Here is a 25,212-nt window from a genome sequence, read left to right on the forward strand (position 1 = left end):
TGTTGGTGGGGAGAAGCAGGCAACTCAGGCACTGCTGATAACCCTCAGCTACCAGGTCCTTGCCAGAGGAGTCCCAAGTGCCCAGCTTCTCTCAAAGATCAGTTTAGAGGTGCCTCCCTGCCAAGCACCTCTGCCACCTCCCTATGTGCCTCATCCCCATCCCTGATATCAAAAATGCCAGCAAATAAAACCCTCTAAGACTCATTTTGGACTTTTCTAAAGCAAGCATCCTTTATCAGGCCTGGGCAATGTGAGGGAGCAATCTCCATCCATCGCGTGCAGCGAGACAAAAGCTGGGGACAGAATGTATTTCCCACTTACACGCATAGGTATAAATTCTCCCAGAAATCTTATGCATATTCTATTACTTTCCAAGGAACAATTTTGATGTTATGAAACTTTGCAGAAGTGAAAACTCTTGCTAATTTGGAGCTGGCTCCAGCTCTCTGCTTGACCTTGGCCTGAAGACAGATGAAAACTCCAGAGGTGATTCCAGAAGAGACATCTGTTCAGCATAGATCATACTAAACACAATACGTTATCATTTTCAGAGAAAGAACAGCATCTGAAAAACACCATTCCAGAGAAAACATGCTATTAGAGGGGCATTCTGTCTAACATTTGAAAACTGCAACTGCTTAGACAGAACTTAACTGTATTTCAGCTTAAATCAAAATATTCCACTTTGAAATATTCCACATACTGTGTCATTGGGGAGCAACTGTTTGCAGAGGCTTGTAGTGATAGGACTAGGGGCTATGAGTATGTGAGAATTAACGGATAAGTTTTGCTGCAGCTGGTTTTTATGTTTAATTATCTTGTCATATAAATCTCCCTTGTATCAAGAGATAATATGAAATCTCCAGACATGGATAAATAACCTGAAAGAATAAACACTCCCTTACAGCTGCAAAAATCCATTGATATGCTTAGTTGTCTTGTGTGATATAATTGGGTTAGGTCTGGAGATCACCTGAAGCAATGGCTGGATAACCTAAAAAAATTAAACATTCTTCAAGGATTTACACGGTCCTTTGTGTAAAACGAGTATATACACCCACTGCTTTTGTAAACCTTTTTTAGAAGGGCATCCAATTCAGCGCCAAATTGCAAAATAATAATATTATTGCCTTTGCTTCAAAGACTTTATCCTTTTCAATACTCCACCAGTGAATGTGTGTTTCTCACAGGTACAAACAGCAGAGGGGCAGATTTAGGCTTGGTGTAAGCAGGAGTTTCTTCAGGATGAGAGTGGTGAGGCATTGACACAGGTCGCCCAGGGAAGCTGTGGATGCCCCATCCCTAGAGGGGTTGAGGGACAGGTTGGACGGGGCCCTGGGCAGCCTGACCCTGTGGGCGATACTCTGTGTCTCTGCGCCCCCCCCCCGCCATTATCCGCAACAGCCGGGTCCTTGGCTCCGCCCTTTTGTGGGCGTGGCCTCGCGCCCGGGGGCCAACCGCGCGCCCGCAGGACGGCCGGTCACGTGACGCGCGGGGCGCGGGATGAGCGGGCCGGCGGAGGTGATGGGGGTGGGGGAGGGGGGCGAAAGGGGCTCGTCGGGGGCCCGAGCGAGGGGAGCCGGCAGCGGGGCTGGGGATGGGTGGTTAACCGCGTGAGGTTCAGCGAGGGCAAGGTCCTGCGTCTGGGTGTGGGCAATCCGTCATGTCAGTACAGGATGGGGGATGATGTGACTGAGAGCCGCCCTGCGGAGAAGGACTTGAGGGTGCTGGTGGATGAGAAGCTCGACATGAGCTGGCAGTGTGCGCTCACAGCCCACAAGGCCAACAGCAGCCTGGGCTGCATCAGAAGAAGCGTGGCCAGCAGGGCGAGGGAGGTGATTCCGCTCCTCTGTTCCTCTCTTGTGAGACCCTACCTGGAGTATTGTGTCCAGTTCCAGAATCCTCAACATAAGAAGGATATTGAAATGTTAGAATGGGTCCAGAGGAGAGCTACAAAAATGATCAGAGGGCTGGAGCACCTCCCATATGAGGACAGGCTGAGAGAGTTGGGCTTGTTCAGCCTGGAGGAGAGAAGGCTCCAAGACCTTATAGCGACCTTCCAGTACCTGAAGGGGCTACAGGAAAGCTGGGGAGGGACTGTTTATGAAGGCTTGTAGTGGTAGGACTGGGGGGAGTGGATATAAACTGGAGAGGGCCAGATTTAGGCTAGACGTCAGGAAGGATTTCTTCACCATAAGAGCGATGAGACACTGGCACAGGTTGCCCAGGGAAGCTGTGGCTGCCCCGTCCCTGAAGGTGTCCAAGGTGAGGTTGGATGGGGCCTTGGGCAGCCTGATCTAGTGGGATGTCCCTGCCCATGGCAGGGGGGTTGGAACTAGATGATCTTTAAGGTCTCTTTCAGCCGTAACTGTTCTATGATTCTGTGATTGGATGCGTCAGGTCCTGCAGCCTGGGGACATCAAAAACACTGGCAAATAAACTCCATACAACTCATTTTGAAGTTTTAGAGAGTGAGCATCATTTATCAGGCCTGGGCAATGCAAGGGAGTGATCTCCATCAGTCACGTGCAGCAAGACAAGAGCTGGGGACAGAACATATTTCCCACTCACACGCATTGGATAAATTCTCCCAAAAATTTACACATACTCTATTACTTTCCCAGGTTTAATTTTAATGTTATTACGAACTTCCCAACAGTTAAAACTCTTGCTCATTTGGACCTTTGGAGCCAGCTCTGCCTGACCTTGCATTTGAGATAGTGATACAAGAAGTCATTGCTATTGCAGAAAGTGGAATATTTTTGATTTAAGCTAAAGTAAATGTTCTTCTAACAAATTGTAAACAGTTGCTCCCCAATGACGCAGTATGTGGAATATTTCGAAGTGGAATATTTTGATTTAAGCTGAAATACAGTTAAGTTTTGTCTAAGCAGTTGTGGTTTTCAAATGTTAGAATGTCCCACTGATAGCATGGGTTTTTTTTGTTTCTTTCTTAGTTTGGTTTTCATCATAATGTGTAGACTGGAAACATGCTTCCTTTTCTTTTAATTGTACTGGGATTTGTTTCATCTCTAGGTTAAAGTGAAGATACCTTTTGGAAACAAATATCTTGATGCTATCTTTTCTGTCCCTGAGAAGAAATCAACATGTGGAGTGATTCTTACCCATGGAGCTGGAGGAGATATGAATTATCCCCACTTAGTATCTTTGGCAGCCTATCTTGCATCCCATGGAGTTCTGTGCCTGCGGTTTACTTGCAAAGGCCTTAATATTGCTTATAGGACTAAGGCCTTCAAAGCAGTTGTGGTAAGAAGTGACCTAATTATGCCAAAGCTTAGATGTGTGGGTGCACAGAACTGAAAAACAAACAAACAAACAGAAAAAACCCAAATCCTGTGTGCTTCTGGCTTTCTTAAATTATCATGTGCTATTATTAGTCAAACAGCAATGGGAAAATGAGAAATTATGGTTAGTTGAATGGAACTGCCCATAAGGAGAACAGCAGGAGCAGTTTTTATACATGCAGTAGCTAGAACGGCTGCAGCAAATATGTATTTTTGGATTTGAGCTCAGAGAGAGAAAGAAACTCTGGAGAAAAGGGTGCGAAGAAAGCAAGGACTTTTTGTGGAAAAACAGCTAGAAAAAAGTATTTAGGATTGAAACAAGAGGTAGGTGTTCTGGGAAGGCTTGGTGAAGGGGAAGAGGATTAAGACATGCAGCTTTGGGAGCTGTTTTGAGAAGCAGCTGGCCTGGGAGTTTTGCTGTGCCTCTGAGAGTTGGCAGCTGAGAGGACAAGACTTTGGGGAAAGAGTAGAGGACTCTGGGTCACAGGAGGAGTTGAAGCAGAACAGATTGCGAGTAGCATATGGGAGCCCTAGAACCCAAGTAGTCTTTGATGTCCAAATAAATTTTAACTGTCTAATATGTATTTATCTCTTTCTCCTGCTGCTACATTATATAAGATGTTCCTACATACCTAGATTTTGTTAAAACAACCAACCTTTTGTTGGAATAGTATCAGCTTAGAGTATCTTCCAGCTCTGCAGTGTATGAGAAAGAGTGGAAATTTTCTCTTGATAAGCTACTTTTACTGGGGCATGGGAAGGTAGCTTGAGCGCTTTGCATTGAGCATCAGACATTTTCATAGGGGTACTAAGTACAGTTCTTAAGGAATTCATGTATATGATGTCATTATGATAATATGTACATTAATTTGAGTTTAGACTTTGTTGGCTTTAATGGCGATCAGTTCTCCATTCTTTTTTGAAGAAGCATGACATTAGTGAGTTCATATTAATATGCTGCTGTGTGAAGATAATATAAAGGACTCTGATAAGAAAGCATATGATTAGTTGTCTAATTAGTTGACTAGTTGTCAAAAAAATTTTTTTTGAATGTTATGTTATGTTCTCTGTCAGACACAACTGATTGTGTCAAACATTTCATTGGAAATACGTGACCTCAGCCTCAGTGATGGGCGTTTTTGCTAACTTATTTTGCCATTTGATGCACGAAGTGTGTACATGGGTCTGTTTGTAGAACTAAGTGGATACACAATAATAATATGTTTTGGCAACTTAATAGGGCATATGAAATTTTAGACTTGCTGAGCGGTAATGTGAAGTTCATTATGTTGTTACTGCAAAATGCTATGAAATCCTTTGTGTGAAGAAACAAGATAACTTTTACGTATCTGTTCTTTCTGTAATCTGCAGTGCTGAGTTTCCCATTTTGTGTTTAGTAGCTACAAAAATCCTTGCCTCTCAGCTGCCTTAATTCTAATTCATGGTGTTTCTCTTCATCTTACTTCTTCAGGAATACTTAAAGCTTTCTGATGATTATAAACTTTCGGGTGTCTTCCTTGCAGGTATTGTTTTTTATTATCCATAATTTTCTCTCTTATACTTCCTCTAATGATAGCAATCTGCAAGTAAGTGTTTTTGAAGTCTGGCCCACTTCAGTGAAGTTTCAATTGAGGTTTCAGTTTGAAGTGGGCAATAAAAGCTTTCTGTCTAATGCAGGAACAAGCTGCTTTAACTCCAGCCACTAGTCTGTATTGCGTAGGGGGAGCAAGTTACCTGTCTGCTGAGAGTTGAATGCTCTATAACCTTCATTAATTGATTAGCAGTCCACTGACTGCCATGGGAACATAGGTGCAAAGCCTAGTTACAGATCTGTGTTTGTTTGTCTTAACCTGTAGCCGAATGCTAACAGCTCTGGAGCTGGTGGCTGCATGGGGTGGGCGTGCAGCTCAGCTCTCTTGCAACTGGTTTGATCAGCACTGCTTCTCGGGTCACAAATGGGAACATCCAGCCTAGGTGTAATTAGGAATAACTTGATATGGGAAACTCTGAACGTTCTCTGACTAAGTGAAACCAAATCTGCGCTGATGGAAGTTAATCCCACTGGAGGCAGCCACTTGTAACACTCAATTAAAGAGCATTGTCAGCTCCTGTGCCTTCTCTTTGAGGAGATCTTTTGGTATCCCCTTGCTGTTACTGACTGACCTCACGGTACAAGTTCACACTTTGTTATTTTGGGGTTTTGCCCCTTCTACTTTTACTTTTAGGCTGAAGTTTGAGCTGTGTGTAAACACCTACTGGGTTTGTTCTGGGAATAAGGCACATAAAACTTTTACTTTGAGCAGGTTAAGGTTGTGTGAAAAAATATTATACAAGATAATAGCATTGCTATCTCAGATCTCAAGGACTGGAGCATAGGACATGTCCCTGTCTTCCCTCTGCCCCCAGGATGGGCTCTTGTTCCTTCCAATATTGCAAAAGATCCCTTTCCATTTCTTTTCTTCTTCTCCCCTTCTTTTATAAATGGGGATGTGAAATTGTAATATAACCGGACAAATATTTCAGCAGAAAATGTTGAAATTAGGATCCATATTTTTCATGGAGTAGATGAATAAAGGCATCCTAGCATTTTGTACTGCTGGTACACTGAAATACACTGGATTGGTTTTAGGAGTTGTTTACTCAAGCAGTATGTAGATGAAGTGACAGCAGATATACTTTTTTTCCTTTATTTTAACATGGGAGAAAGGCCGTTCCATGGGTTCACGAGCTGCTGCCTCTGTGATACGTCAGCTTAGCCAGGATGATGATGATGACTACATTCAAGGTCTGGTATGTTTATCGTACCCATTGCATCGACCAAAACTTCAATCCAAGCTCCGGGATGAAGATTTATTATTTATCAGGTGTCCAGTGCTGTTTGTCTCAGGATCAGCAGATGAGATGTGTGAAAAAGTAAGTACTACTGTAAATCAAGGGGCAGTATGGAGGAATAGGAATGAGTGTGAGTGACATGTACACTGGTATACACAGCTGTGACTTTGATGAACAGCTTTCTCTAAATATATTTTATCTTCTGAAGGAAGCCTAGGGTAGGAAACTTTTGTCAGACGTGAGGAATCCTGGGGGTGCTTTATTTTGCTGTTAAAACTTCTGGATTGTGCTCGATTGTCCACTTTAGGCCACTAAAATACTGCCAATTTAAATATTTTGTCTTTTTTGATAGAATAAGATTGTACAAATTAAAAGTGGCCTATGGGACAAGCAAGTTACTTGCTATTCTATTTTAACCATTTCAGGTTACAGAACACAAACGCTGTTCTGTGCTACTGATTTCGTGTTCATCATGTTTTCATGATAAATTATTTGGCAAAGCAGTTCTACCTACAAGCAGACATCTGTGGTAAAAAGCTCCAATTTTGTAGAGATGAACAGGTGTGTAGAGATAAGAATAGTGGTTTTCTGCCTTGTTTTCTTGCAAATAGGCGTCTGTTGCCCTTGAACAGTTCAGCCTGAATTTGGGAGTGCGTGCAATTGGCATTTTTCATGCTTGGACAGTTTCTAAGGAGTCATAATGCTTTCGTGGGGAATTGTCTCCAAAATAATTCAGGCTAGCAACCAGCAGATCCTTGGACTGTCCTCTTAATGGGGAAATCTTTAAGACTTTCTGAGCTGGTTCTTAGATCTGTTTGCTGAGAGAGTTGAACCAAGTCAGTCTGACATAAGAAATCCTGTTATTTTATTGCTAGTACTTTCCTCTGGCAGTAAGGAGCCAGCCTGCACAGGGTTGTGACTTTTGCAGTGTTTTAAGGTCTAATTTTCTGCTATTCTGTGTTTGAGTGATGTCTAACCTTGGAGCGAATTTTGTTACTGAACACATTATCATCACATCATTTCTACCAACATGTTTTTAATGTGCACGCAGATTCGCTTTAAGAGCTGCCTATTATGTGTTACAAAAGCAGTGAGAGACATCTACGAGTTGCACAGTTTGTTGCAGCTGATTTCTAACTTTTTCATTTTTATTTTCTCCCTAGCAACTGCTAGAAGATGTGGCAAGAAAAATGAAAGCCCCTAAAAAAATCCATTGGATTGATAAAGCAAACCATGGGATGGCAGTCAAAGGACGAACAACAGACGATGTCATGGAAGAAATAAATGCACAAGTTTTTTCTTGGCTTAGAGAGAATATTGAACTGGAGTAGAATTTTTTTGCAGTGTTTAAGCCATTTATCTTCTCCTAAATATAGCAAATCAGAGCTTGTTATTTCTGAGAGAGATATTTTTTAACAGATATTTTTCAGAGTTCTAAGTATAAATGCAAATAGAACACTTGTGTGAATGAAAATAATTACAGAAAACAATAAAGAACTTTTTAAAGGAAGGATGGAAAACTTACCAAATATTTAATAATGTAGCAGCATTGTTTTCTCTCTTTCTATGCAAATAACTGTATACAACACTTAGTGCTCTGCATTAACAAGTAAATGCTTTTGACTGATATTTGAAGTAATATAAAATCATAGAATGGTTTGGGTTGGAAGGGACCTTTAAGATCATCCAGTTCCAACCCCCCTGCCATGGGCAGGGACACCTCCCACTAGATCAAGCTGCCCAAAGCCCCATCCAACCTGGCCTTGAACACCTCCAGGGATGGGGCAGCCACAGCATCTCTGGGCAACCTGTGCCAGTGTCTCACCACTCTCATGTTGAAGAAATTGTTATGTCTAGTCCAAATATGAAATACATATATATATATATGAAAGAATCTATTTGAAACCAAATCTTAAGATGCGTTTAATTTCTGAGTATATTGCTGATTTTATACTTGTTTGAAGTGAAAAGCTACTGATCTGTAGAATTCTGTGAGAATTCATGTTCCCCAAGGCTGGCCAGGCTGGGTTGTGCTACTCTGCTTTGGTGCCGTATCCTGTCCCTCTATTGTACTTCAAAACCAGCAGTGCAGGTAAGGGAATATCCCATCGTTATAGTGTCACTACCTTAAGGCGCCAGATGCTCAGCCTGTGCAGGGTTGAGTAAGGAGGTAATGCAGGCACTGTTGTGCATGACGGAAGAACATGGATCAGTTTTGAAGTCACCTTTCAGCAACTTCCCTTGCGTAAAGTTCTGATCATGGCAGCCCTTTGGAGGGATGGACATGGAAGAATAAAACCTGATAAAAGATAAATTAGGCTTATACTGGTGGAGAAAGTTGTTGAGGAGGACGCAGGTATGACATGTTGCAGGAGACTTCTGTCAGCAGAGACAGGTCGGGGTCTGGGCCTCGTTGCCCATTAGCAGGAGGAACTGGGGTCTTCAACTGTGCTCTGATATTGCAGAGTAGATAAAACACTTGTGTGTGCACTTGCAGCTGTAGACTTCCCCATCATGGGCCGTAAGTAACCTGTTGGTATCACTACAGGTTATAGAAATATATTAATTGTTTCCAGTCAAGTCATCAGCATCAGCTGAATGGTGATCCCCAAGGTGAAATAGCTGGTTGGTCCTGAGAAGACTATCTGGATGTTGTTTCCTGAGATGGCGGTCTCATGCTCTCTAAAACCTGCATCTTGACGGCTTGCAGCTTGCTGCTGCAGTGTGACTAGTTGAATGTGAACAGGCAGCTTTAACCTGGAGGTTGTTCCTGGGAGGAGTGTGTGAGGGTGCAAAGCTGCTTAAATGTATGCCGCGTCAGTCCTGGTGAGCCAAGAGGATTTCAGTGATGTTTTGGTCAGATGCTTAGATCTTTTATACAATACAACACCAAAGTAAGACTATCTGATCTATTTAAGGCTCTAGGTTAGTATAATTAAATTATAACATATATTGTTTACCACATGATCAAACAATCTATTCCTTAGGCTTGCTTTTACTATAATGAAAATAATAGGAAGGTGAAAGTTGAAAATCAGATGCAATTTTCTTCCTGTTGTTTTTCACAAGAAGACTTAAGAACACTTGTGATGATGTTCAGTAAGCATAGCACACATTTAACTGTTTGTAAAGAGAGTAACCATGTGGTTTTTAAGTTGACTAGCTGTGTTGCAGAGAAAAATCCTCATTTTGGACTGGAAACATAGGTGCTAACTTTAGAATTTGATTAATTTAGACTTGACTTTAAATCTACCTATGGATCATTTTCAGATGTTGATAAGCTCAGAACAGTTGAATTACTTGGTATCAAGTATTTTAAAATCGGACCAGACTGCTTAAACAATGATGGGTTTACTTTCAGTAGTCACTGCTCAGTGATACTTGATTCTTTTCATACTGCCAAAGAGTCCAAGGTTCACAGACAAAGCATCTGTGAAAACTCATATGGAACCTAAAACTTTGATCTAATAAATACTCCTGAAGTGTCCAACAGTGCCAAGTTTTTTCCTTCATCTTAAAAAGATGATGTTACAGACCCACATCATTGTCTCTGAGAATACTGATTCTCTCATAAGGAACAAAGCCATAGTCTGAAAAAGAACTTTGGATAGTTACATAGGGTGGGGGAGTAGGTTTACAATTCTTATCTACTGTTTTTTGCAGAACGTGCTATGAATAGACTCTGAATGAGTACAAGGGATCTGCATTTCCAAGGTATCTCAGGACAGTAACGCATGACTGATACAAATATGGTTTTTATTTAAAAAAAAAACTATAAAAATGCTTTCAAACAAGGTTCTGCAACCACTGCATGATAAAAAGGAAACAGGGGCACTTGGTTTTCTTCTGTACGTAGATCACGATACAGTAAACTTCATAATATCCATTGGCATTATACTTCAAATTTCTTTTCTTAAGAAGGCATTCTGAATTTTATTTCTATCTGTCAGAGTTCATCTCTGGCCTACAGTCAAGAAAGAAGAAACATTTTTCAGTTAATTGGAAACTCAAGTTTTAGCAGTCTAGTCCTGCAAATACATTGAGAAATGTTTCTAAGTTTGATAGACATTCATGTTCTGATAACCGATGGCTGTTCTGATTTGGATGAATGTGAACTGAAGACACCCAGCACTTTATGTTTAACAGTATTGGTACTGTACCTTTTTTCTGTGACAGGTACAAGGAAAAAGGTCATCATCAGGCTGCTGCACTTTCTCCATCCCATCTCTGATTTTTGGTTCACTCACTTGCAAGCTGGCATATTCCTGGATTTAAAAGAGGAAAGTTTTGTTAATTCATAAACTTGTTAGATTGTACATCTGGTTGTAAATACTGCACTGATTCAGCTGAATAATTCTGTAAAAAACTGTGGGGCTACACAATCTGTTATGCTAAACTGTGTCACAGACAGGGTAAGCTGATACTTAACTGCAGACAGGAGCCCCTTCGGGCGCCTCACTGGAGTTTCAATATCTCGGTGCTAATGCACAGGTATTTTCAGCTGTGGTTCACAGGGCCTGCATCTGACGTGGAATTCTTTGATCATTGTGGGCAACATATTCTTGCAGATTAGATCACGATTCGTGGGATCTGACTGCTTGTCTCAAAGTGCCAGCCTAGTCTTAAGGGCTTTCATAGGAAACAACTGCATGCAATCCTTTAAACCAAGGGAAGTTCTTAACTGCTGCTGCTTGCTTTTTGGCTTCAAGTACTGGACTAGCCAATTTCCAGCAGTTCCACTGCTCTGAATTAATTCTGGGATTTCTGGTTTTGTGGTAGCAGCCATTAAAAGTATACTGACCTGGAAAAGTTTGAAATAATAACAGAAAATGTGGTCTCCCATGAGATTGTTTCTTGCAAATTCTTGTCCAGATTTTGCAATATTTTTTGCCTGTCAAAGAAAATACAAGATTTTTTTTTTTACATTCTCAAAGAATAGTAGTTATTTCAGGATGCTAGTATTGATTCTGGAATTAAGTACAGTGTTGACAGTTTAGGATAACTTATTTTTACTCAAGCATTCTTAATTTTAAAAGGCATTACAATAATACTTGTTAATTTTTCCAAAGTTCAAATTATTTCAAACTAAGGGCAGTAATTATGTATTTTAAAGAAGTTTTTCTTATTTTAGAGGCGATTACAATAATTTTTAAGCCTTCTCATAGGTTTTTATTCATTTTAAAGAAATGCACTTTCTGCTCTATTTTGTTTAGAAGCATTGCTGAGTACTTCTAAATGTTTATTTACCTCTTCGTCATGCTCTTTTGCCCACTGTAGTTTTTCCAGTAGATCACTCAGGTCATTTTTAAATGGAATATAGTGTTTCCATGGCTGCAGTTCATTATAAAAATGCTCATAATAGATGGAATCTTGCTTTAGCACCACACTGTTTCCTGCTAGTAGATAAGGCAATCGGTACGCTGCCACTGTGCCATCAATATTAATTTGATATTTATACTGGAAAGAAAATGACCATAGCTAATTAACAAACAGAAGATCCAAGTAGCTAGGTTAGCTTGCATTAATCTGAGGGCAATGGTATTACTGACTTGCTGATACTGAGAAATGTAGGATTGGCAAGCATCAATGTTTAAGTAGCTTTTATTATTTAGTTTGGAATTCATCACAGGAATTCAGTGCAGGGTACACAGAGATGCCCTCTTCATCAATTAAGTTCTCCGGAAATTCTTAAGACGCTCATCTTTGGATGTGCGGGTAGATGTGCCACTTCATCCACTGATTTTCCCACTATGTTAGTTATGTTAGTAGTCCTGATCGCTGAATCAGGAAAAAGAAATAAAAAGGAATTTGGAGTTATATAGATTATACAAGGTTCCACAGAACCTTCTGATGTAAATCAAACATTGTTATCAGTGTAAGAGCTGTATGACAGTTAATCCCACTGAGGGATGCTTTCATGCTTGTTACTGGTGTTGTGCTGAAAAACTAAAAATCACTTTATTATCAATAATATATACAAAGTTATTTGACAGTGGGAAACAGTGAGAACTGGTTAGCAGCTTACCTTAAAAAAATCAAAAAATGAAATGTGCTTAACAATGGGGCCATAGAGGCTTTCATCATGTTTGAAAAAAAAGAAGTTGGTGAAGGCAGCATCTATGATCTCTGGATATTTCCTGCTAAGTTTTACAAGTTCCAGCCTCTCTTTGCGGCTGTCACGTCCTCTCCAGAACGCTGTGGTATTCTTGTCTTCCCATGACGGGCCAGTATTTGCTTGAACTGACATCATATCCAGACTGACTCTGGAGGAGAAAGAAGCAATTTAACAGTGAAGCCTACTGGAAACTTTGTGCAATTACTTGAAAGAATTTACAGTACCAACAGGCAAATACCAAGGATGAAGGTTAAGTCATGAGCACACCTGTATATGTACAGTACCAGTATTTTTGCAGTAACAGAAGTAGTAAGGAATGACAAGTTCACAGGCCTGTGGCAAGACAGCATCAGTTCAATGACAACATGGTGTGTGTCAGTACCTCTCAGCTGTCATAGAACAGAGTACCTAAAAGTGGGTATGGTTGCCAGACAGATGAAGGTGGTGCACGGTAATGCAGCTAGCTTAATGCAACATATTTCACTTCTCTAAAAACTTCACTAAATTAAAACACATAAACTGGGGGAGTAAGGGGAAGCAAATTTAGGAAGAGTCTTGATAATAAAAGATAAGGAACCTGAACTAAACACAGTGAAATTATAAACAGATTCAAAGTGGGTTACAAAGATCTCTTAAAAGCTGCCTCTGTAGTATTTCAAGACAGCAACAGAGCAGTTACAAAGACCAGTTATGATAAGTAATCAAAATGGGAGATGGTAGGTCCTAGGTCGAGAAGTCTGGCTACGCTGGGCTTTAAAAGCTACAGAAAAGAGATTCGAGGAAAACCAGGAAAAAAAAAAAGAGGCTAGGCCAGATGTCAATACATTCATTTATTGTGGGGGGAATAAAGCAAACTAACAAAACACTTATCCTTGAAACATTCTCTTTAAGTGCCGTTTTAAGTGTCTTGACTGTGTTTAGATTAATTTTGACTTTTAAAGTAAAACAGCCAAGTATTTTAATACACGTCATTTGTGTTCTGTAATACATAACTTGGTTAGTGGTAAGATAGTGATTATGCAGTTATTGCTTACCTGCAGAGTGCCAATATCTCAATGAAAAAATAAAACTAGTTAATACACTGTTAATACAGATATCTTTTTGGAAGATCATTCACTGTGAATTCTGTGAAAATTTTAAGCAATTTCTTACCGTCCCATAGTCTCCAAAACTGAGTCTGTTAAGTCATATGTTGGCATGACAATGTCTTTTGACTCACTGGACCCACACCATGAGAAGATAGGGTGCAGGTTCTGTGGGGACTTCCTTTTCTCCAGAGGCCAGTCCCCCAAATTAACAAAAAACTCTACATCTGGCATTTTCACCTAAACAGAAGCAAATGCACAAATGCATTTTAATACAGAGCAGTATTCTTCTGCTGGCATCTTGTGTTTTGACAAAACAACCTCATTTAGAGGAAAAAAAAAAGCCAGGGTTCTAATATACTTAGTGTACCTGGAATAAATTGTTAAAAGTTTAGAAACATGTTAGAAGTACTGAGACCACAGCGTAAAGTCCACAAAATAGTATAATTTTTTTAATAGATTTGTACAAGGTCACATAAATGTTCTCTGGACTTTTTTTTTTTTTTTAAGGGATAGGAACACCCCAGTTCAAATGATGGTTTCTTGCTATACATCACGTGATTGGCAACACAATCTTTGTACCAGGCTAGCACCGGGATCTACTAAGCAATCTCATAGTTCCAAAGTAGGTTGAACCGCTTCGTTAACTGTATGGAAAATTGCTATTGGGTGGCATATTTGTTTTCTGTTACATCAGTGAACTGATTTGCCCTGTGTGTACGTGATGACAGAAGAGAAGCAACATAAATAAACAGTCACTGTGGGAAGACCACATTTAGTCAGTGCTAGGGTTATTAAGCATAATAAGTGCTTAATAATAAGCATAATAAGCAATATAAGTGTTAGTTATTAAGCATAATACAGTCACTTATATAAAACAGTGAGTAGTACAGAGTCATTTCTGAAATCACTGTCACAGTCAAAAAGCAAGCAAAATGCTACTGATGGCCAGGAAATGTTGTAACAACAGGACAGAACACATAACTTTGCTGCTATATGATGCACCCTCAACTTGAGCATTGTGTGTCGTTCTGGTATTTGCAAACAAAGGAAGAGACAGAGGTGGATAAGCTGCCTTGTGAGAAACTTAAAATAGTGGGACATTTTAATTTGGTGAGCAGAACATTGAGGGTGACATAACTGAGTTTTACAGAAACCTGAAGGAATGTGTCAGTGCAGAACTGATGGTGTATCTATACTTAGCTCACCCTCTTCACGACATTGATTTTTTTTTAAATATAAATCTCCACTGCATCCCCTTCAGCTGTATCTTTCAAAGCAAAAGTATCCCAGTACAATTAGCATGTCTTTTGCACGCCTGAACAGCCTTCTGGCTGTGTAGCTTTGAGAAATTGAAATAAGAACTGCACTGTTTTCACAAGACAGGCCTGTCACAGGATTTATACTGTGACATAACCTTTTTTTATTCTGGTTTTGCCTCCTGCTTTAATAAGACTTAATTGGGTATTTGACTATTACGAACATCTGATAATTATACTGGCATTTTTAGAAAACTTTTGTAATACTCCAAGATCTCTGTCCTGACTACTAGCAGCTAATTCAGAAATCATGATTCTGTATGTGTGATCAGGACATTTTGTTCAAGTGTTACCATCAACTATCTTAATATTTACATGAGAGAATACCTTCTCTGAAGAAAGAAAAATTACAAATGCTAAAGGTTCTCAAATTAAATATACATCTAAAAATAAAGCATTTAAACCTATTGCTGACTCCTCATCATATGTATGCATCAAAGCAGTTCTCTTCTCAAATCCTTTTATTTTTCAGATCAGGATGGTTGGCCATAGGCTGTTATTTCAGAGTTCTTCTGTGGTTTCCTTAAGTTTCTAATTTAATTTAGCTTCATGGAGAGAGGAATAAATAATTTGCCAAATATCAAACACCCTCCTAAATGGTTGAAGATATTCTTTAAATTGACAACATGTGAAAACCTTTGGCAGAGACATCCATAAATTCTAATGACAGAGCCAAAGCAGTACTTTTTGTCTTCAGTATACAGACCAACATAAAAGGTTTTAATGTGTACCTTCATTTCAAAGGGCTACGTGTTCTAATCTTCAGCACTAAATTTTGTTAGCACAGTGCCATCTAATGGTTATAATGAACATCTAAGTGCTACAAAAAATATTTTGTCTACGTGCCAAATGGCAAAATCATTCAACAGGTTAAACCTTCTTCTCCAATGTCACAGATCTGTTGTCTTTCAGTGACATGGTCTTAATAGAAATTGTGGCAGTATTTAATGGAAATAAGACAAATAATTGTGTTTTCTAGGTCTGTAAGCAGTTTCTATCTTTGGAATTAGCAAATCTTTTCCAATATTTTGCCTAAATATCTTTGCACTTTAATTCCATTATTTCTTGTCCAACTGCTGACACAGAGAACAGCTTACTTCCATCTTCCACAAGCAGTCTTTTAGATAACTAAAAGCTACATTTATGGCTTCTTTTAGACTGTTAGATGAAACAAGCCCCAGTTAAACGAATCTTCATTTGCTTGTCTAGTCATTCTTATAATTCTCCTGTGCGGTTTCAGTAATTGAACAATCTTTCTTGAAGCATGACACCAAAAGGCAGACACAGTAGCATAACTGATACATTACTAATCCTGAATATAGTGGAAAGGTTACTTTACATTTCTTTCACGTGTTTGTTCCATTAATGTATGTGTTTAGCTTTTCATAACAACATGCCACTGTTGACTCATGTTAAACTTGTGATACTGTAACCATGCACTCCCTAAACAGGTGCCATAACTATATGATTTATCCACCCTTTGTGTAGTATTCTGCCCTTGTCACTTTATTTTGTCTATTTTTCCATACAATATTTCTTACTTGTTAAGAAAATTCTTAATTATGATGCTGTACCATGAGGTACCTGCAGGTTCTTTCATTTTTTTTACCTAAAAATTCAGTAAGCATATCCTCTAGTCCATCATTCAGTCATGTCCTGGTTTTGGCTGGGATAGTCAATTCTTTTCTAAGTAACCACAGCATTTTGAGTTCAGTGTGAGAATAGTGTTGATAATACCTGTCATTTGTAGTTGTTGCCTTGGTAATGTTTATGCTCACCTGGGACAGAATTAATTCTTTCCTCAGCAACTACTGTTTTCTCTAGATTATGGCATTAGCAGAATGCTGGGAAATAACTGCTGGTTTAGATTATTGCTAAGGAAACAAAGGACTTTTATCACTTTCCCTTGTTTTACAAGTAAGCAGGTGTATAAAGCTGGGAGGAGCAGAGCCAGGGTAGCTGCCATAAACTGGCGAACAGAAGTATTCCACACCATGAACATCATGCTCCATATATAAGCAGGAAATTTGCCAGGGGCAGCTCTTTTTCCCAATGGGTGCTGTCCCTGGGGGGGTCCCCTTTGTCCTCCTGCTCCCACATATCCCTCTGGTGCTGTGATTCCCACATTCGCAAGAACTGCTGTGCTGGCATTCACTGATGGCAGCACACAGCTCATGATGACTACACAGGCTGAGTATCACTTTGTATATTGTTTTATTATTACATCATTTTTTACTGTTTTATTAAAACTGTTTCTATTTCAACCCACGGGTATTCCTTTCTTTTCCAGATTCCCCTTCTCAAGTGGGAAGCAGTCCCTGGGTGACAGGGCAGCTGCCTATTGTTTAGCTCCTTGATTTGGGCTAAACCTGGACAAGTCAAATTATAACAAAGTTATTGAGTGGGGATTGAACCTAGGAGAAATCTCTGAAAAACACATTTGTGACACCTTTTGCCTCTCTGGAAACACTGGCAACTATTATTTAAGTACGGCTTTCCAAGCAGGTTAAAGCAGTTTTTTAGGCAAATTTTCCCTATCTTGTTTATGAGAAACTTGAGAGACTTACCCTCAAAAGCCCAACTAAAATTAAGATACTTGACGTCCACACAGGAAGCCTATTATCTTGTTATAGAAAGAAATTACATAGTTATGACCTATTTAATATTATAAATCCATGTTGTTTCACACCAATTACCTTATCTTTCATCTGCTTATAAATCAGAATCACAGAATGATGTTTATTTTTTACTAGATTTTCATGGAATTTTTTTTAGGTGAACAACTCCATACTTCAGTTGCTCCTCTCTTCTTTTTCTCCTTTTAAAAAGAAAAAACACTCTGTCCTTCTACAGTAAAAAAAGATATTAACTTGGATATCTTCGTATTTCTCTTGCTACTGTCTTCACATAATGACAGATTTGTGTGCTGAAACTTCATCCCTGCTATATTCTGTCACCATGTACATAACATCAGTTTCTTTCCAGTGTTTCCCTAGGAAAGAGTCTGTGTGATGCTTTTTGGTTGTACGTCAAGGGACATGCCACCTCTTGGGCTTTTGGTACTCTTCTCAACCTTTCCTGTCTTATTTTCAGCATTTGGAATTTAATGGAGAGCGATATACATTCCCTATTTTTTTTTTCAGTCATCCTGTAAAATACACTAGCAGAGACAGAATTTTCTATTAGATGCTGCATAATGATTTATTGAGTCTGTAGAAAATAACACACACTCGTCCAAATCTATCAAACTCTCTTATAAAAGCCTGCTATTCAACTAACATTTGTGATACTCCATACACCTGCTATTCAATTAACATTTGTGATACTCCATACACTAATCAAACAGCATTCTAGAACCTGCCATCTTCACAGAAAATCCATCTAACCTTTCCATTATTAATCAAAGAACAAGAAAAGGTTTTTAACAGAAATAGCAACAAATACACTGAACTACTGAAGTGTATTTGTTACATCCAGGCTTCTATAAATTATGACATGGCTGTACAAGTGTACTCACTTTTCTTGTCAAAGAAAGCAGTATGGCATCCATGAAAATTCTGAAGCCAACGTGTTCCCCATATGTTTTTATATAAACCTGAAAATAAACAGAAGTTTTACTGGTCTGATGTTTTCATTTCAGAGAACGGCTGGCGCAACTTAGAGCTCTTTTCATCACTTAGTAACTAGTCAAACAGATTGTATGGCTGTACAGATTTATGAATCAACTGGGAAGCTTTAAAAGTCCTATCTCTCTAGCTCATCACAGAAAAACGACCAAAAAAACCGACAAGCATTCTTTGCTCTTGCAGACGTTTTAGTTCTGTCTCATGGAAACAGAAACTGGTTGCCTATTTCTGTTGTGCTCCATTGTTCTCATTTCTATATGAAACCCTACTGAAGTCAGTACAGTTTTGTTAAAAAGAACTGTAGCTCTAATCCTCAGTGGAGTGAAACATGGTATTTCTTTACCTCGGAATTATGCATATGTAACTAATTATGCACATGCCAAATTAGATGATTGTGACACTCCACAGCAATATTACTCAGAGAATGGGAAACTGAATTTGCATTTAGAAGACTTGGGTCTCTGCCGAGTACTCATATTGATTGCTTGGAAGGTAATTTGCTTTCACAGTGCTTCAGTTCCTCCAGTAGTAAAGTGGACAAAAAGCACTTTACAAAGTAGGACAGATATTGTTGAGCTCATACACAAACTGCAAAGTATTCAAGAACAGAGAAGCAAGCAGAAGAAGTTTTCTTAAAGAGCAGACTACAAGAAGACTTCCAACTGGGAACAGCCAAACAGCCTTGCAACCAAATCCTCATATGGGCTTCAGATCAACCCATTCCGTACCTCATTATCTTTGATGGTGTAATGACACAAACTCTGTCTTTGTCCAAACCTCTGTGGAATTTCTTTTGCAATCTTATCTGGATCAACAATGGGAAAATTTGCTAGGTCTCTTTGAATCTGTGGAATGGTTTGAGGGCAGTTCATCTCTTCCAGCCATGCACTGCTCTCCTCTTCAGGGCAGTCACAGTTTTCATGGTATATAGGTCCTACCAGGAACACAATTATTATTTTCTTTTTAGTAAGTCACACTATTGAGATCACAAAAGAAGGTCAAGCGTGAGCATTCACTGCTTAGGGCCAAACCTTCAGCAACTTTAAATGGACATATTTGAACTTTTTTTTACTCTAATGGAGTCATGCCAAGCTTCTGCCTGAGCCCTCTATGTGTATTTGCTAGGCAAGAGCTTCACAGCATTTGTTTCTTTTCATTATTTCGAAAAGTACATGCAGGACACTTACAATGAATCCATAATTCGGGTACGATTTCATGGTCCAGAAAAGTACTGAGGTTCTGCAGAAACTTATGTTAATCCTAGAAGACATTCTGGGACAGTTGATGAGAAAAAGCCATGACAGGAAATCTGTGTGTAGAGCTGGCTTCTTACCTTTTAAGATATATGGAGATTCTGCAACATGTTTATCTCCAATTTTGACCTCTATCTTCAGGTTTTTGTAGCTTGCATACATCCTGTATCTCACAAGGAATGAACCATCTTTCCTGTCCAATACTTGCACACCAACCCGAGTGAACTGTTCATCAGGAGCAGTGATCTTCACCTGGAATGCATTTTCACCTGGTGACGAAGTGAACCTACCCAGAAAATAAGTGGGTGCTTAATAAAAATGAAAACCAAAACAGCTTTCTTAGTCTGATACATTCCTTTTTTTCCAAGGTGACAGATTTCCAGTGACTTCACTGAGCAATGCTAGGTCTTTATGAGCACATCCTAATGTTCACAAGTAAGGCATGATTTTTCCAAAGAGAATTTTTTTAGGCTATCTAAACCCTTTCGCGCTGTCAGAAGCGTTATGTATCAAGAAGGTTCCACTTAGATACTCATGAACGCACCTCCAAAATCACTTGGTGCCCTACATGTTGAACAACGTTGGAAACACGATCTTTGATTATATAGGAACACAGCACCTTTAAAAATTCAGCATAGCTCTTCATTAGTAGCAGCTCAAGCATAAAATGATGGGAAGGGCAGAGAACATACAGACAAATGGATCTTGGGAGCTATATCCTTCAGGCCTTATGAGGAACGGCTGAGAGAGCTGGGGTTGTTTAGCCTGGAGGAGGCTGAGGGGAGACCTCACTGCTCTCTAGAACTACCTGAAAGGAGGTTGTAGAGAGGAGGGTGCTGGCCTCTTCTCCCAAGTGACAGGGGACAGGACAAGAGGAAATGGCCTCAAGCTCTGCCAGGGGAGGTTCAGGCTGAACATTAGGAAAAAAATTTTCACAGAAAGGGTTATTTGACACTGGAACAGGCTGCCCAGGGAGGTGGTTGAGTCACCTTCCCTGGAGGTGTTTAAGGCACGGGTGGATGAGGCGCTGAGGGGCATGGTCTGGTGTTGGATAGGAATGGTTGGACTTGATGATCCGATGGGTCTTTTCCAACCTGATGATTCTATGATTCTATGATCTTGGTATCCTCTCCTGCTGGGGGGGGAAACAGCTTTAAGCTGAAAGAGGAGAAATTTAGATTGGATGTAAGGAAGAAATTCTTTACAAGGAGGGTGGTGAGGCACTGGAACAGGTTGCCCAGAGAAGCTGTGGACGCCCCATCACTGGAAGCATTCAAGGTCAGTCTGGATGGGCCTTTGAGCACCCAATCTAGTGAAAGATGTCCCTACCCATGGCAGACTAGATGATCTTTAAAAGTCTCTTCCAACACAAACCATTATATGATTCTATTAAAAAAAAGTACTACAAGCAGCTTCACTTTAACAGCTTAATAAGTCTGTTACTTTACATACAGAAGCAAAATGCTTCTGGTTTACTTTATTTTCCAGGTACTATTCAAGGAAGTAGAGAACAAAGTTACCATCATCATAGTAAAAAACCTCCTCCTAATACCTGATCTAAATCTCCCCTTGTTAAGCTTAAAGCAATTACCTCTCTTCCTATCACTGTAATCCCTGACAAAGAACCCCTCCCCAATTTTCATGTTTGTCCCCTTTAAGCATGGGCAGGCTGCTATGAAGTCTCCCCAGAGCCTTGTCTTCTCTAGACCAAACAAGCACAACTCTCTCAGCCTAGGAAACTTCCGAAAAGATTATTTAGCTTTTTCTAAGTGATACACAGGAAGTGCCATGTAGGGAGTCTTCAGCCTTCTCTTTCTACGAGAAAATCCAGAGTAAATTTCTACTTAAAAGGTGAAAGTGGTTCAGCCAGGACTTGGGCAGGCAAAGTCACCCTCACCAGGATGGGGGACTGCTGCTATTCAAGGAGAGGGAGAAGCAGGATGCTCTGCTCTATTACAAGAAATCCAGCAATTATGATTCAAACCCAAGACCCACAAAAATTTCACAGAATCACAGGATCATACAATGTCCTGAGTTGGAAGGGACCCACAAGGAATGGACAACGGTTTGGGTTGGAAGGGACTTTAAAGATCATCTAGTTCCAACCCCTCAGCCATGGGCAGGGACGCCTTCCACTAGATGAGGTTGTTCATCCAGCCTGGCCTTGAACACCTCCAGGCACAGGGCACCCATTACCTCTTTGGGCAACCTATTCCACTGCCTGATCACCCTCACGGTAAAATACTTCTTCCTAATATCTGATCTAAATCCACTCTCCTTCAGCTTAAAAACATTACCCCTTGTCCTACCACTGCACTTCCTGATAAAAAACGAGTCCTTTAAGTACTGGAAGGCTCCTATAAGGTCTCCCCAGAGCCCTCTCTTCTCTAGGCTGGACAATCCCAACCAACTCTTTCAGCCTGTCCTGGTATGGGAGGTGCTCCATCCTCAGATCATCTTCGAAGCCCTTCTCTGGACTTGCTGCCATGGATTCCAGCTCCTGTCCCTTCATTGGACAACCCCAAAATTCATACCATGTGTCTGGAAGGGTTGCCCAAATGCCTCCTGAAGCACATTTAAGCAGCTGCTCAGCATGGGGGAAGTTGCACACCCACGCACTCGTAGTAGGGGGCAGTGATGCCTGGGGAAGGGCGCTGGGGAAGCTCTGCCGCTACCTTCTTAACAGGCTTCATCCTCCTAAGTGGGAGGGCAGAAATGGGCAGGGAGCGTGACTTCTTAATCGAACTTTCTCTGTCCCACAACCAAAGTAAAGCCTTTGACACGGTCCCTTACAACACCCGTCTCTCTAAATTGGAGAGATATGGATTTGAAAGGTGGACCATTCAGTGGATAAGGAATCGGTTAGATGGTCATATTCAGAGAGTAGTGGTCAATGGCTCAACGTCCAGATGGAGACCCATGACAAGAGGTGTCCCTCACAGGTCCATATCATGACTAGTGCTGTTTATTATCTTCATCAATTATACAGACAGTGAGATCAAGTGCACACTCAGCAAGTTTGCAGATGACACCAAGCTGACTGGTGCAGTTATACTAGAAGGATGGCGTGTCATCCAGAGGGAACTGGACAAGCTTGAGAAGTGGGCCTGTGTGAACCTCATGAGGTTCAACAACTCCAAGTGCAAGGCAATACACGCTTGCAGTCCAGAAGGCCAACCATATCCTGGGCTGCATCAAAAGAAGAGGGACCAGCAGGTTGAGGGACGTGATTCTGCCCCCCTATTCTACTCTTGTGAGACCCCACTGGGAGTGTTGTGTCCAGTTCTGGAATCCCCAACATAAGAAGGATATGGAGCTGTTGGAACAAGTCCAGTGGAGGCTATGAGCTGGAGAACTGGGCCTGTGTGAACCTCATGAGGTTCAACAAGGCCAAAGGCAAGGTCCTACACCTGGGTCGGGGCAATCCTCCATTTCAATACAGGACAGGGGATGATGTGACTGAAAGCTGCCCTCCAGAGAAGGACTTGGGGGTGCTCATTGATGGGAAGCTTAACAAGCAAGGTGTGCTCACAACCCAGAAGGCCAACAGAATCCTGGGCTGCATCAAAAAAAACGGGGCCAGCAGAGCGAGGGAGGAGATTCTGCCCCTCTATTCCTCCCTTGTGAGACTCAACCTAGAGCAGTGTGACCAGTTCTGGAATCCTCAACATAAGAAGGATACGGAGCTGTTGGCACGGGTCCAGAGGAGGGCTACAAAGATGATCAGAGGGCTGGAGCACCTTCCGTATGAGGACAGGCTGAGAGAGTTGGGGTTGTTCAGCCTGGAGAAGGCTCCGAGGAGACCTTATAGCGACCTCCCAGTACCTGAAAGGGGCTACAGGAAAGCTGGGGAGGGACTGTTCACAAAGGCTTGTGGTGATAGGACAAGGGGGAATGGCTTTAAATTGGAGGAGGGCAGGTTTGGACTAGACAGAAGGATAAACTTCTTCACGATGAGGGCGTCGAGGCACCGGCACAGGCTGCCCGGGGAGCCGCGGCTGCCCCATCCCTAGATGTGCCGGAGGGGGCCTCGGGCAGCCCGGTCTGGTGGGAGTGGAACCGACCTTCCCCTCACCCCCGCCCCGCGGCCGCCGCGCTTACCTCCGCCCTCCGGCGCCCACGGCTCGGATGTAGAAGTACCGCGCGGGGAGGGCGGCGCCCGCCCGCAGCCCGGGCCCCCACACGGCGCTGAGCCGGGCGCTCGGCGCGCCGCCCGCCGCCACGGCCGCCAGCAGGGCGAGGAGCAGCGGCCACGGGGCGCGCATGGGCGCGGGGGGGGAGGGCTCCGCGGGCGGGCAGCTGCCGGGGCCGCGCGCTGACCCCGCGGGAGGGAGGAGGGGCGAGCGGCCGGCACTCCCAGCTGCTTCCCGGGCGGAGCGGGGACGCGCTTCCCGGGGGGGCTGGGACAACGCCGGGTTGGGGTCCTAGAGCTGCTCCAGCCCCTGAGCAGCCCGCCAGCTCCAAGGGTTTGGCTGGGAATCGCGCTACAGGCTAGGGGAAGAGTGGCTGGAAAGCTGCCCGGAGAAGGACCTGGGGGTATTGATCATGAGGCAGCAGGGTGCCCAGGTGGCCAAGAAGGTCAATGGCATCTTGGCTTGGTTCAGAAACGGCGTGACCAGCAGGTCCAGGGAGGTTATTCTCCTTCTGTGCTCAGCACTGGTGAGACCGCTCCTCGGATCCTGTGTTCAGTTCTGGGCCCCTCGCCACAAGAAGGATGTTGAGGCTCTGGAGTGTGTCTAGAGAAGAGCAGCAAAGCTGGTTGAAGGGTCTGGAGAACAAGTCTTATGAGGAGCTGGGGTTGTTTAGCCTTGAGAAGAGGAGGCTGAGGGGAGACCTTATTGCTCTCTACAACTACCTGAAAGGAGGGTGTAGAGAGCAGGGAGCTGGCCTCTTCTCCCAAGTGACAGGGGACAGGACAAGAGGGAATGGCCTCAAGCTCTGCCAGGGGAGGTTCAGGCTGGACATCAGAAAGAAATTTTTCACAGAAAGGGTCATCTGGCACTGGAACAGGCTGCCCAGGGCGGTGGTTGAGTCCCCATCCCTGGAGGTGTTTAAAGGACGGGTGGATGAGGTGCTGCGGGGTATGCTTTTTGATTGATAGGAATGGTTGGACTTGATGAGCACTTCTGCCCGTGTCTCTGTGCCGCTGTTGTTGATACAAAAACATTTTACTTGAGGGTGGTGAGGTGCTGGAATAGGTACCCGGAGAGGTTGTGGATGCACCGTGCCTGGAGGTGTCCAAGGCCAGGTTGGATGAAGCTTTGAACAACCTCATCTAGTGGAAGGCGTCCCTGCCCATGGCTGAGAGGTTGGAACTAGATCATCTTTAAGGTCCCTTCCAACCCAAACCATTCTATGATTCTGTGATCTGGACACTTAGAGCACCATCCTGGACTACTGGGCACTAGCCCAGGTGCCAGAGGGGCAGTGGCCCAGCACATGCCTTGGACAACCCGACAGCCCTTCTTCCATCAAATGATCCAGCCTCAGGGTGCAGAAAACTAGCATGAAACACTGATGCTGTTCTATACGTATGTGTACACATATACTCAAATGCTTTTCTTCATCAATTACCTATGGAATCCTCACACAAATTAAGGCTTCTTTATGTGGAAACACCAGTCCCAAAAGATACTTCAAATTTTGCTCTTTACTGCTTTTTGCTTGCTAAAGGAAA

General features: G+C 42.0%; 2 protein-coding genes across 3 annotated transcripts; one reads left to right on the forward strand and one right to left on the reverse strand.

Moving 5' to 3' along the window:
• Positions 1–1,447: 1,447 nt before the first annotated feature.
• On the forward strand, positions 1,448–8,241 carry TEX30 (testis expressed 30). 2 transcript variants are annotated; one of them, XM_069879292.1, is made up of 5 exons: positions 1,448–1,521; positions 3,037–3,267; positions 4,777–4,833; positions 6,009–6,218; positions 7,301–8,241. In XM_069879292.1, exons 1-5 carry the CDS (start codon positions 1,504–1,506, stop codon positions 7,466–7,468), a joined length of 684 nt encoding a protein of 227 aa, XP_069735393.1. In that variant the 5' UTR covers positions 1,448–1,503; the 3' UTR covers positions 7,469–8,241. The 2 variants fall into 2 exon arrangements, with proteins under 2 accessions (XP_069735393.1, XP_069735401.1); XM_069879300.1 differs by having other exon boundaries at positions 4,777–4,828; positions 6,013–6,218; positions 7,301–8,236.
• A 1,662-nt stretch (positions 8,242–9,903) lies between these two features.
• Positions 9,904–23,800, reverse strand: POGLUT2 (protein O-glucosyltransferase 2). Its single transcript, XM_069879324.1, has 10 exons — positions 23,637–23,800; positions 19,616–19,821; positions 19,011–19,216; positions 18,174–18,251; positions 13,405–13,577; positions 12,163–12,400; positions 11,385–11,594; positions 10,939–11,028; positions 10,298–10,402; positions 9,904–10,101 (listed from the first exon to the last, which is right to left on the reverse strand). Exons 1-10 carry the CDS (start codon positions 23,798–23,800, stop codon positions 10,084–10,086), a joined length of 1,488 nt encoding a protein of 495 aa, XP_069735425.1. The 3' UTR covers positions 9,904–10,083.
• Positions 23,801–25,212: the final 1,412 nt, after the last annotated feature.

The sequence above is a fragment of the Phaenicophaeus curvirostris genome, chromosome 1 (genome assembly GCF_032191515.1).
Source record: "Phaenicophaeus curvirostris isolate KB17595 chromosome 1, BPBGC_Pcur_1.0, whole genome shotgun sequence".
Lineage (NCBI taxonomy): Eukaryota > Metazoa > Chordata > Aves > Cuculiformes > Cuculidae > Phaenicophaeus > Phaenicophaeus curvirostris.

Coding starts and splice junctions, on each gene's coding strand:
- POGLUT2 (XM_069879324.1), bottom strand. CDS start 23,800: ATGCGCGCCCCGTGGCCGCTGCTCCTCGCCCTGCTGGCGGCCGTGGCG. Junction 11,029..11,384: donor CAAAAGAGCATGACGAAGAG/GTAAATAAACAT, acceptor TTTCTTTGACAG/GCAAAAAATATTGCAAAATC. Junction 10,403..10,938: donor ATTATTTCAAACTTTTCCAG/GTCAGTATACTT, acceptor TTTTAAATCCAG/GAATATGCCAGCTTGCAAGT.
- TEX30 (XM_069879292.1), top strand. Junction 3,268..4,776: donor AGGCCTTCAAAGCAGTTGTG/GTAAGAAGTGAC, acceptor TTACTTCTTCAG/GAATACTTAAAGCTTTCTGA. Junction 4,834..6,008: donor GTGTCTTCCTTGCAGGTATT/GTTTTTTATTAT, acceptor TTAACATGGGAG/AAAGGCCGTTCCATGGGTTC.